At 34.1% G+C, this 12,018-nt stretch overlaps 1 protein-coding gene across 1 annotated transcript in view; it reads right to left on the reverse strand.

Moving 5' to 3' along the window:
* Positions 1 to 12,018, reverse strand: part of MYO1B (myosin IB) — a 134,324-nt gene that overhangs the window by 46,115 nt on the left and 76,191 nt on the right. The window contains 2 exon segments of the mRNA XM_087949548.1: positions 9,061 to 9,124; positions 10,809 to 10,855. Coding sequence (XP_087805674.1) covers positions 9,061 to 9,124; positions 10,809 to 10,855 — 111 coding nt within the window.

Consider the following 12,018-nt stretch of genomic DNA (forward strand, 5'->3'; position numbering starts at 1 on the left):
AGGTCAACAGTAGACAGTCTAAGGTTAAAGTTTTTGGGGTTTGGGGAAGAAACCAGAGTCAGGTAGAGTATTCCAAACATTGACCACTCTGTTGCTGAAGTCGTATTTTCTGCAGTCAAGTTTGGTTCGGTTAACCTTGAGTTTGTATCTATTGTGTGCTCTTGTATTGTTATGGTTGAAGCTGAAGTACTCATTTGCAGGTAGGACATTGCAATGTATTATTTTATATACTATATTTAGATCGGACCAGAGGTGGCGTAGTTCTAGGTTTTCTAGGTCTAGAGTTTCAAGTCTGGTGGCATAAGCATCTTGCCACTCGGAATGCCAGTCTATCAAAAAACTTTGTTAAAATCAACATATATCCTGCCCTCAGCATTTTTCCAAGTTGTCCCATTAAAATAATAATAGATTGACAATCCCCTGCTGAACATCATTTTCAAGATTCTTATGGTTAAATAACTTTAAGATCTGCACTTCCCATAGGTGTCTGGCAGACTGGTCTGCAATTCTTTGAATTTCCCTTTGCTCTCTTTTTAAAGACAGAGACAACATTTGCTTTGCAAATCCAGTGTTTCTCAATCTTAGTTATTTTCAGATGTCTGGACTTCAACTTCCAGAATTCCCCAGCCAGAAAGCTATTTTGGGGGATGCTGGGAGTTGAAGTCCACATATCTGAAAATTCCCAAGCTATAAATATACAGGTAGTCCTCGACTTATAACCCCAATAGGGACTACAATTTCTGTTGTTATGCAAGGTAGTTGTTAAGTGAGTCATATCTAATTTTACAACTTTTTGTGCCTCAGGTGTTAAGCACATGATTGCAGTTATTGACTGAACCTTGTGTTTGCTAAGCAAATTCAGCTTTTTCCATTGACTTTACTTGTCAGAAGCCAGCTGGCAAGGTCATAAATGGTGATCACATGACTCCAGGACACTACAACCATGATAAACAAATGCCAGTTGCCAAGGACCGAAATTTTGACCACATGACCGTGAAGATGCAGTGATGGTTTTAAGTGCAAGGAGAGGGTTTTTTTCAGCGCCCTTGTATCTTCAGTCACTAAACAAAGGTTGTAAGTTGGGGAAAACGTGTAACAAACTAGCAAAATGCTATTTGTGACTTTGGGAAATTTAACAATGAATTATGGGCAAAAAGCATCACTCTGTTAATGTAACATTGTAGACTCAATGTTAGGGATGGAAGAATTCTCCTTTTCTTTGTTAACAAACTCTCCCCGCCCATCACAGGTACACATTAACACTGCTAAATACAGCAGTCTACTTACCATCATAGGAGAGAATTTTAAAAGTATTTATGTGCACAAAGAATTTGCACATAAGAATACCAGAAGGATCAATTTAAAGCTGTCCCTAGCTCAGTGATAAGAACTGAAAAGGAAATGTCCACTCTCAAAATATTAAACAGAAGCTGCAGAACTAAACCACTTTTAGCAACAGACATAGTTCTGTTGTCATGTATCTCATATATATAAAAGTGAACATTCCCAGCACTGCTTTCAGATAAATTTTCCAAGAGGGTATAAAGTAGAAGTAGAAAACTAGACAACTACTAGTTCATGTGACTGCAATGTCCTTGCTTATTTGATCAAAGGTTAGATTAGGCCTATCTGGTAAACACTTAAATATGTCACCCTGATAAAAAAAGAAACAAACAACCCAAAATTTTTACTCAATTTGTAGCAGCAGTAAAGAAACTAAATATGTTCAAATACTATCTAGCTAATATACACCATTTTTTCAGTCATCAACAGTCATTTACGACACCGTCACTATGCTGCTTTAATTCTATAGTTACCTGATGGAAAATACTGGTATTAATTTGATATTAATCTGGTATTAATCTACAAGCAAAATAAGGCACAGAATTAGGATTCTTGATTGGCTTTGATGTGTCCTTAATTACAAGTAGTTTAATTTTAAAAAAAATCTGGGGCATTTATATAGTTACGTATCTATTTTGTCACACAAAAATGTTTAATATTACCTAAAACTGTACTTTATTTACTACCCCATACTATCTACCTCAGGGGCTCCCAACCCCTGGTCCGTGGTCCGATGCTGGGCTGCATCTGTTTGCAACCGGGCCATTGGTGGGTGAGTGTGTGTATGCATGTGCATACATGCAAGTTGCATTTATGAAAGCAGCACACATACGTGTGTGAAACCATCCCCTCTCCCCCCCCCCACGTCCCCCTGTTGGTCCATTGATCTGGAAAGGTTGGGGACAGCTGATCTACATCATGGATATCTAACCTTTTGGTTTGCCTGGGCTATATAGAGTGAAGAGGAATTGTCTTGGGCCACATATAAAATATATAATATAGTTAATATATATAAATCACATGTTAAAAGTTTACAATCTTGTAGGGCACATTACTAGCTGTCCATGGCTGCCTGTGGCCTGTGGGCTGGCCTGTGGGTTGGACATTCCTAATCTACATCTACAAACATTTTTAATTAATTAATTAATTGAATTTATATTACCGCCTATTCGCCCATGGTGACTCAAGGCAGCTTATAGAATACAAAACCACATTTAAAACAATAAAACTAATTAAAAAAATCAAGTAAATTAATATAGTATAATATAATAAAATTATCCCCACCCTTCACCTCAGCAATAGCAGATCACACGAGCCATCACACAAGCCATTTTGCAAATGAGCTGAGCCCTGAGACTTTTTAAAGTCCACTACCCTAGTTTTGATAGTTCAATGATCTTTATTTTCAAAAGCAATACCAATTAAATTAACATTTGGAAAAAATAAAGAATGACATTATATCACAAGCAAAAAATAAACACCAATTGCATGGTATATTCTAATAAACCAGGAAGAGCTATTTTAACTACTTCCTTTTCTTCTATTCTACAGGACAGATGATCCAACCAATTAGCTTTTTTGTGTGAGCAAGCAACTGAGTTGAAAGTTAAATACAAATGTGTAGCCTGTCAAACCACAGACTTATTTTCATGGCATGTCTGTCATCCCAAGGGGCTAGTGGGGGGGGGAAAGAACTTTGAATAAATGAATTCTGTCCATCAAAGAAACTAAATACTTTTTGACATGGGACTTCTTTTATCGATGGCTAGATAATAAAAACAGAAGTTAGAAAGAAAGGGACATAAAAAGAATAAATGTTGAGACTTCCGGTTTGTCGGCTTCGCGAGCGGCAGGGATTTGCGAAGCTGCGCGATCCCTCCCGCGCTAGCCGTTTTGGGGCTCCGACCCAGCCGGGTGCGGAGCTAGGCTGCCCTGCAGGGGCAGCTGAAGGTAGGGGGATCCGGAGAAGGGTTTGGGGTGCTGCAGACCCCTCCCTGGCCGGCAGAACCCCTTTTCCCAGGATGGTGCAGCGGCGGTCCGTAATGGCCGCCACAAAGAAGCTGGCAGCCGGGTAAGAATGCGCAGGAGGAAGTGGAGAAAGTGATTGAGAGGAGAAAGTTTTTCTTGGCTCCTAGGACTCTAAGACATATTTAATAAAATTCCTGAAAAGTATGACTTTCTGAATAATACCTGCCAGAAGAGGAAAAAAGCGGCTGCTTGAAGGTGCTGAAAGGATAGCTTTCCCTCTTTTCCTACGGAATAAATAACTGGATATTAAGAAACCTATTTTTTTAGGTGGAAATTGGTTTTAAGCGATGAGTGGGAAGAGAGAGGATTAAAAAGAAAATATTTGTATGCTAAGATTTGTTGGAGCAGATGCCTTAAGGATTTGAAGACTAGAATATATTGTAACAAGACTTTAAATAGATTTGGACTTTCTTTCTCTTTGATTGATATCACCCCAGAAGGAGAAAGTGAGAACTCTGCCTTGGTTTGGACTGATTGATAACTTTGGGACTGTTTTATCTTTTTTATTTTCTTTTGAATATTCTGGTTGTTGTAAGAAGAAAGAAGGAGAAAAGAAAAGAAAAGATTTATAATGGCTCTTTCTGTTGAGGAACTAAGAAATGGTGTGGAAGAAGCTTTCCTTTTCTTAGAAATGGCGCTTACTAATTATCAACAAAAATTACAACAGATGAAGACAGCAGAGGAACAAGAAAGAAAGGAAGGAGCCATCTTTAATGAATCTCAGAATTTGATCCAGAAAAAAAGAAGAGAGAAAGAAAAGAAAAGAAGAGAAAAGAAGAAAACTAAAGGATTTAAGGACTTAAGATCTAAAAAAACATTTAAGAAAGGGAAAAACAAAGTGCAAAACCAATATGATGATTGTAAACAAAGGGGAAAAGAAATACGACAGAGAAGGGAAGCCGGTAAGGCAGAGGCTAGAAGAAGGGGGGTAGAAAGGTTTGTTGGGAAAAGAAAGAAAGGGAAAAGGTGGAGAAAAGCTACAACGTTTTGAAATTAAATGGAAAAAAGGAATTTTTATGGATAATGGATAAAGTAAAAAAGATTTTGCAAGGTACATAAGATGAGATGGTAGTATTGCAATGGTTTAAGAGTTGATAAGAGATTAAAATGTTAAAATGTTTAAAAATGATTGGTTTTAAAACTTAATAATAGGAGGGTTTAGAATATTGTTTTAATTAAAGAGTTTAATAAAATTATGGTATTGATGTTATTATGAAATTTTTATTATAGTATTTCTTTTTAATATTTGGATTTATTCTCTAATTATGCACTTAATTGTGTTGGATGTATTAGTTAGATAGAATGTACCAAGCAAAATCTGATTGGGTATTAGATATTATTTTAAAGATTAATTTGATTAACTTAGGGGGGAGATAGAAAGGCATCATACTCTGATTAATGATTTCAGGAGAAACTGATTTTCTTTTTTTTCATAAGGGATGAGACAAAGGGATGATAAAAAATGGACAAAAGATACAAATATAATGATTTAAACTAAGATGATTAATTAAGGTAGAATTAAGAAGTGTGAAATATGTGGAGAAGTTAATATAGAAGGCTTAGAATGGTAAATAAAATAAGTAATGATATGTAAGATGAGCATGAATATAATTGAAGTCCATGAAAGAGAGACACCTGGGTCCAAGTTACTTTCCAAAAAGATATTTTTTTATGTTTTGTGTGTTGTGTGTATATGTCTTTTTGGGGGAGAATTGGTAAAAACTTGTAGAAATATAGAATGAGAATAATGGTAACTAAGTCAGAAAGAAACAGATGAAATAATAATAATGATATTGAATAAGAGTAAAGAGAAGTAAAGAGAAATTGAATAAGAGGTTTTGGTATATTATATGGAAATGGTTTAAAACAGAATCATAATTTATCTGACTTGTTAAATTTACAAGGGAAAAAGGTTTAAACATGTAATGAATAATGATAATTTGTGTGTTTTAAAAATTAATAAAACTTGTTTTAAAAAAAAAAAAAAAAGAATAAATGTTAAAATGGATATTTGTTAAAATGGACAAACAAAATATTATTGTTATTACAGTATTAATGTTACTGTGATATGTTATTGTAAACACTTTGATTATGATTGCCTAAAGATAATTGTACCCAGACAACACACTGTTGGATTGAAATGGAATTTTTATATATTATACTAATAAAACAAATAAACATTTAAAAAATTCTACCTTTTCTGCAGAAAATTTGAAAAATTCAGAATTATACTGAAGAGACTTAATTAGCCCTTCTAAATAGTTAATTGACAAGTCTGATCTATTTAAAGCTTTTAAATCCAAACTGTAATAATTACAAAAATATACTATTTTTATAATATTGAATGGTGTATTTTCAAGACCCGATGAAGCTGGGAAAGAACTGTGCTAAAAAAAATCTCTGTGAAAGATACAAACTATCAAAACACCAATTAAAGATAACTTTTAATGTGTGCATCAGAGCATCTTCCCATTAACCCAAGATACAGCACTAATAGGAAAAAGGCTGAAAAATTATTTATTTTACTATTAAAACACCTGGACGTTTTTTGCTATGCTGTTAGATGTAAAGAAGAACAATATTTTTCTTGATTTTTTAACCATGCAGAAAGGGGATAATGGCAAAGCAAAAGAAAAACATCTGTGAGGCATCTGGTCCAACATATCACTAATTCTCATATATTTTACAATGTTTTGAATAGCATGAACCTTTGTGACACAGATGCTGTACAGAGAGGAGGATTAAGAGACATGAACTAGTAAAAACCCTGCAGCACACAGGAACAATGGAATTATAACTTGTTTCTTTTAAAACTGGAATTTAAATTTGGAGATCTTCACTATCATAAATGTGACAGATGTTGGCAGTTTTACTTGGCTATGAGTTTTGATTTGCAGGAAAGACGTACAGACAGCAAGATATATTTTATAAGCTCAAAGTACAATACCAGAAAATCCCACAGAGCATCTTTATTCTTGATATGATACAGCTATAAATGTACTAATGAATTATTTCAGGATTTCCAAAACAACTCATTAAAAAACAATATAATTACATTATATAAGGACCGCAAAATATCAGTCCAACACCACCTTCCATTTTATATATGTTTTTATGTTTTGTATGTATATGTTTGTTTTTAAAAATAAAACTTCTTTTATAAAAAAAATATCAGTCCAACAAAGTATCTCTAAGGATTATAAAACAGAAAATGATGGAGAAAATGATTGTTTCCTCAATAATAAAGATCAGAATTAAAGAAAGGCCATGACGGTGGTAGGAGACAATAGATACTTGACACTCTTATTCTGTTACAGAAGCTGAAAAAAAGTCAAGTTGCTTTAGTGGTCAAATAAATACCATACCAATGAGCAATGTTTGCTTATGTGTTACTGTTTCTAAAAGAGATACAGATGTACTTAATTACAGACTTAAATTGCCTTTTGGATTGTAAATATACCCATATTGGTGAAAAGGTTTCTAAATAACTATTACGTACATCATTCCATAGTTATTTTCTAGCCTATCATTATGGAACAAATTCAGCAATTCTGCTCAGACAGAATTTTGAACTTTCATAACTTCTTCTCTATCTATGTTGATATCCTAGAGAGGTCAGTGCAAACCTTCGTCATATGGCTCAAATGAAGGGCTGGATGGAAGCACTGGAGAGTTAATATAGGCTGCCACAAAGTTTTTCATCTCAGGAAATAAACAGAGCAAGCTTTGGATCGTTTATTTTTATTACATTTACATCTATTTATATTCCATGTTTCCTCAACCACAAAATTAAGATGAATTTTCTGTGGCTTTCCCAACAAATTTCCATTTAAGCAATGATTAGATCCCAGATCTGCTTGGTGAGTTGACAGAGGCTATTTAAACCGTTAAGCCTAATCTCCTGTTTAGATGGTTAATGTATTGTCAGCAAACTAAGTTCAATTCCAGGTGGCATGTGGACAAATGTTTATCATATTCATTTCTCTTTAGTAATAATCCACAGCGCTTTGAGGACAAGTCAGTAATCTTTTTGACCCCATCTATCTTATCTGTTGGCTTCCTTTTCTGTTTCCCTCCTCTCCATTATCCCTTAATATAATCAAATATAATTATTTTTAAATTTCCATTATTCATCCACATGTCCAATATGTGTGCTTGCTGGTGATTGCCTCTAAGGAACAGTCTGTCTTTACCTGGTCTTGGTCTACTTCTTCTTGCAGTCCTTGATACATTTTCAGACCATCTCCAAATCTATGTTCCAAAGACATCTATATTTTTTCTTTTGCTCCTTCTCAATGCTCATCTTTCACAGTTGTGTATTACCACCAGAAGGTCATTTCTTTAACTATTAGCATTAAATGTCCTTACCCTCTATAATCTTGCTTGTCATTGCCTTCTCCTCTTTACTTCTCCAGCACTCTGTCCATATTTATTGATCTAAGCCACCAAACTCATCTGAATCAGAATAAAGCTGGAAGGGACCTTGGAAGTCTTCTAATACAAACCCCTGCTGAAGCAGGAGACCTTACACTATTTCAGACAGGTGGCTGTCCAGTCTTTTTTTAAAAACCTCCAGTGATGAAGCACTTACAACTTCTCTCCTTGATTAATTTCCATCCATTGTTTCTTGTCCTGCCTTCTGGTACTTCTTTGTGGAGGCCCCACTGCTCTCATTTCTATTTACTCATTTCTATTTACCTACTTCAGGTCTTTGCCATCCAGTGTACATATTTCACTTTCTAAATTTACTTTCACAGGCCTTATTGTCATGAAGGAAAGATCTTATAATGTTTTCTGATCTCTTGGTTTTTTTTTGTCTATTTAGTATGTTTCTCTCCATGTATGGTTCTACTTTTTCTAAGCAATTAAGCAAACTCTTAATGTGCAAAATTAACGCAACATTGCTATTCTTTCAGTACATACTAATCTTTTCTAACCTCTGTCCCATCCTGTTGTTCCGTAGTATTGACATAGAGTTGTTAGCACTTGAGCTGGCTCTTCTGCAACTTTTTAAACAGTTCAGTACGGTACAGTATTTCATCTGCATGTGGTACTTGTTAATCTTACAGATGGTCTATTGCATGTCATAATTCATTTTCTAATGGATTCAGTTATCAAATACATTCTCTCTTTACAAATATTCCTCTTCATTTTATAATCCTTTTTGCAAATGATTCAGTACAGTTTTCAATATTCTCTTCATCTTCTCTGTCTCTAGCCAATTTCTCCTGTGATTACTCTCAAGTATTCCTATCTCTATATTTTTCTTGTGTTTGTTTACATATTTTTAAAATATATCAAATTTTTTTCTTCAATATTCCATATTTTTCAATGCTATTTTAAACAAGCTAGAATTGACAATGGAGATTCAGCAGTGGTGGTAGCTTCTTCCTTTAAGGATCAACTATCAGTAGGAAAGGAGTCAGCATTCAAGATATATCCCCAACTAGCACTTGGTAGCAATAGCACTTAGACTTATATACCGCTTTATAGTGCTTTACAGCCCTCTCTAAGCAGTTTACAGAATCACCATATTGCCTCCAACATTCTGGGTCCTCATTGGTAAAGTAGCAATTAAGGTCCTAGAAAAGTATTCAGATGCCTATACCTTTAAGATTTCTGAGAATGTCATGAATAGCTCATAGAACAAACAAACAAAATGTGCTCTATAAATAAAATACAACTTACAGTTGCTAATGACTCCTCCAAGTGGATCACCTTTAAAATCAAATTCAATGTCCATATATTTTCCCTGGAAAGAGAATACAAAAAAAAAAAAAAAAAAAAAAAGATTGAAATGGTTTCTTTGATTTACATGTCAGCATTTTGAGATCATTTAAATGTAAAGAATTTTTAACAATTTTTAACCATTCTAAATTGTTTGACTTTAAATAAATCATATTGTATAAAATACACTTATTTATCTTACGGCATACGATGTCACCAAATTAGGTTTTTTGTTAGGTAACTTCTAAAAATCCATATATTCCTTGGAAAATTCTAGGGGCTTTCCAAGAACAATTCTGTGGTGCAGGTTTCATATAAACAGTTACCCAAACACACATGCAGACCTATTATCCAATATGGGATCATTAAACTGTGCGTGGATTTTCTTTTCTTAACCATCAGATTGTAAAGGTTGTCCTTTCAAAATGCTCCTTATTTTATGGGACTGAAATATGGCATATGGCACAGTCATAATAATAGAGATATACAAGGTTAAGAAATATCTGATGATCCTGGTGTGCTTTTCTGTTTGATTTCTGACATCAGCCCTGAAAAGAAAGCCCTGCATAAAACAGCAAGTAGACATTTTGTGAACATGAGGAGTGGGAGCAGAATGTTTTAGATGCATTTGAAAGGCTGTTCTAAAGTGTGTGAATAGAGTATAAGCATACAGAGAAGTGACAGCCAACAAGTTCACCCTATTTGGTTTTTTTTTTTAATTTCATTGATTTTATAGACTTGTTCACCACTGGTTTTTCCATTAATTCTGCTTTTCAGAAGCTGGTTGTGAAGCACAGGCATAATGATAACATAACTGTGGAATGCTGTGACCATTGGTTGCACTGCTGTAACTTCGAACAGTTGGTAAACAAGCAGTTGTTAAGGAGGACTATATGTATTAATAGCAACATAATGAAGTATCATGTCCATACCTGGCTTTGTAAAAGTGCACATTTTTGCCATATTCTCCCTTTCTCCCCCCACCCCAAACTATTTCTGTCACATGGCTTTTAGAAGACCAACTAAGCCAACAATAATATAAATCTAAATCTAAATTATAATTATGCAGTCATACAGTCCTAAATTTATCCTGCTATTGGCTAAGATGTGAGGTAGCTCTCTGGTGTCTGTGCTGGTATATTTCTCCAAAAGAATGTCCACTTCAAGCACAAAAGTCTCCTATAATGCATTTTTCATTCACAAAGCTCTTTTGTTTCAAATCTACTAGTTATAGGGCTTAAAAAACAGAGAATTTCCCCTTATTATATGTAACTGTTATTGTGCTCAATCCAGTGTCTAACCAAATATATTAACCTGATTTTAACAAATAACATATAAAATTTGAAACTAGTGCATCACATATATTAACTTTCAGTATTTAGGGTATAAAGATATTCCCTGGAATACCATAGCAAGAGAAAACAGTCACCTACATCGCAGTATGACAAAGCTTGCTATGACACAGTATTGGGTTAGATCCAATATTATTTTATAAACCGAAGGAAATTGGCATTTGTAGATGGAGCCCCAGAAGAATCTACTAGGAAAGAACTAGACATATGTAATTTTCTTAACAGAAAGACTAAAGAAAAATAAAACGCTAATCAGTATGGAACATTAATTCTACACTGCACTGTAGTTCTAACATTTCACTAGTAGTGATCAGTCCTCTGGCCAAATCCCTTGTATGTTTTTATTTTGATACTTACAAATCTAGACGAGTTATCATTTCTTACAGTTTTGGCATTTCCAAAAGCTGGTAGGAAGAAAAAATAAAATTAAATATATGCACAATTTAACAGTAAAGCGGGGCAAATATTAAAAATACAGTTAAGATTGTACCAAATAAGTTGGATAATTCAAAATGAAGCAGTCACAATTTAAAAAAAAGTTTAATGTAAGTAGAAATAAAATAAGTAGGAATTTTACAGCTTGTGTAATAGTCCACGTACAGTATTTTATTATAATGAAATAGAATCTATTTAAGATATGGTGGCCAGTTCATTAATATATTGATAGTTAATAGTTTTCCATTAGTGTCTGTTTTTACTTAAGAAAGAACTGGATTTTGAATGCTCGGCTTAAAGGACCAAAGAAAATATGTGTGCAATGCACATGTAAGCAGAGATACAAAGAGAAATAAGGCATTCAGGTAGAAGGAAGAGCATTAACTGGTAGTGCATTATCTAGGTTCACACAGCCATAATGGTTTTGCATACAAATAGCTCAGGTTCAAAGTCCAATAATTCCAAGTGGGAATGGAAAAGGAACCTGTTTGAAAATCTGGAAAGCAGCCATCGATCAATGCAAAAACAATGCTGAAATAGACGGGCAAAACATCTGTACCTTTACATGCTTCATAAATGTCTCTACCTGTAGAATTGAGTTTTTGAGATATACAATTTCATGGATAACTCTTGATAAAGATGAAGGATAAATTCCAAATGGCATGTCGATCAATGTATAAACATTGTATGAACAAACAGTTAACTCCCAAATTATGCTACCACACCCAAACCATCATATTATGGAATTATGGGCTATAGTTTCCCTGCAAACCATAAAATAAGGAGAGGAATCATGAACAGAGTATATGATCATGTTTATTAATGTAACATTAAGGCACAGTTTGGTGTGAGGTCTGAACTCTACTGTTGTCTATTACCCTGACATAATTATAGTTCACAGGGTTTTAAAAAAATGGTCATATTAATCTTCCTTCAAAAGAACTGAGCCCCCAAGTGAACAAATTAGCATTATCATATTACAAACATATTCTAAGGAATTAATGTGTTAGGTTACTTTGTACTAATTACATTAAACATTCTTATATTACAAAGGGTATGCTGATTTTTTTTGGCTTCTGTACATAAGTGAACGTTCAAATCAACTGGATATTTGAAATGTTATTTCTGCTTC

The sequence above is a fragment of the Notechis scutatus genome, chromosome 1, assembly GCF_049901735.1.
Source record: "Notechis scutatus isolate UNSWTSFEM ecotype Mainland chromosome 1, rNotScu1.2, whole genome shotgun sequence".
Taxonomy (NCBI): Eukaryota; Metazoa; Chordata; class Lepidosauria; order Squamata; family Elapidae; genus Notechis; species Notechis scutatus.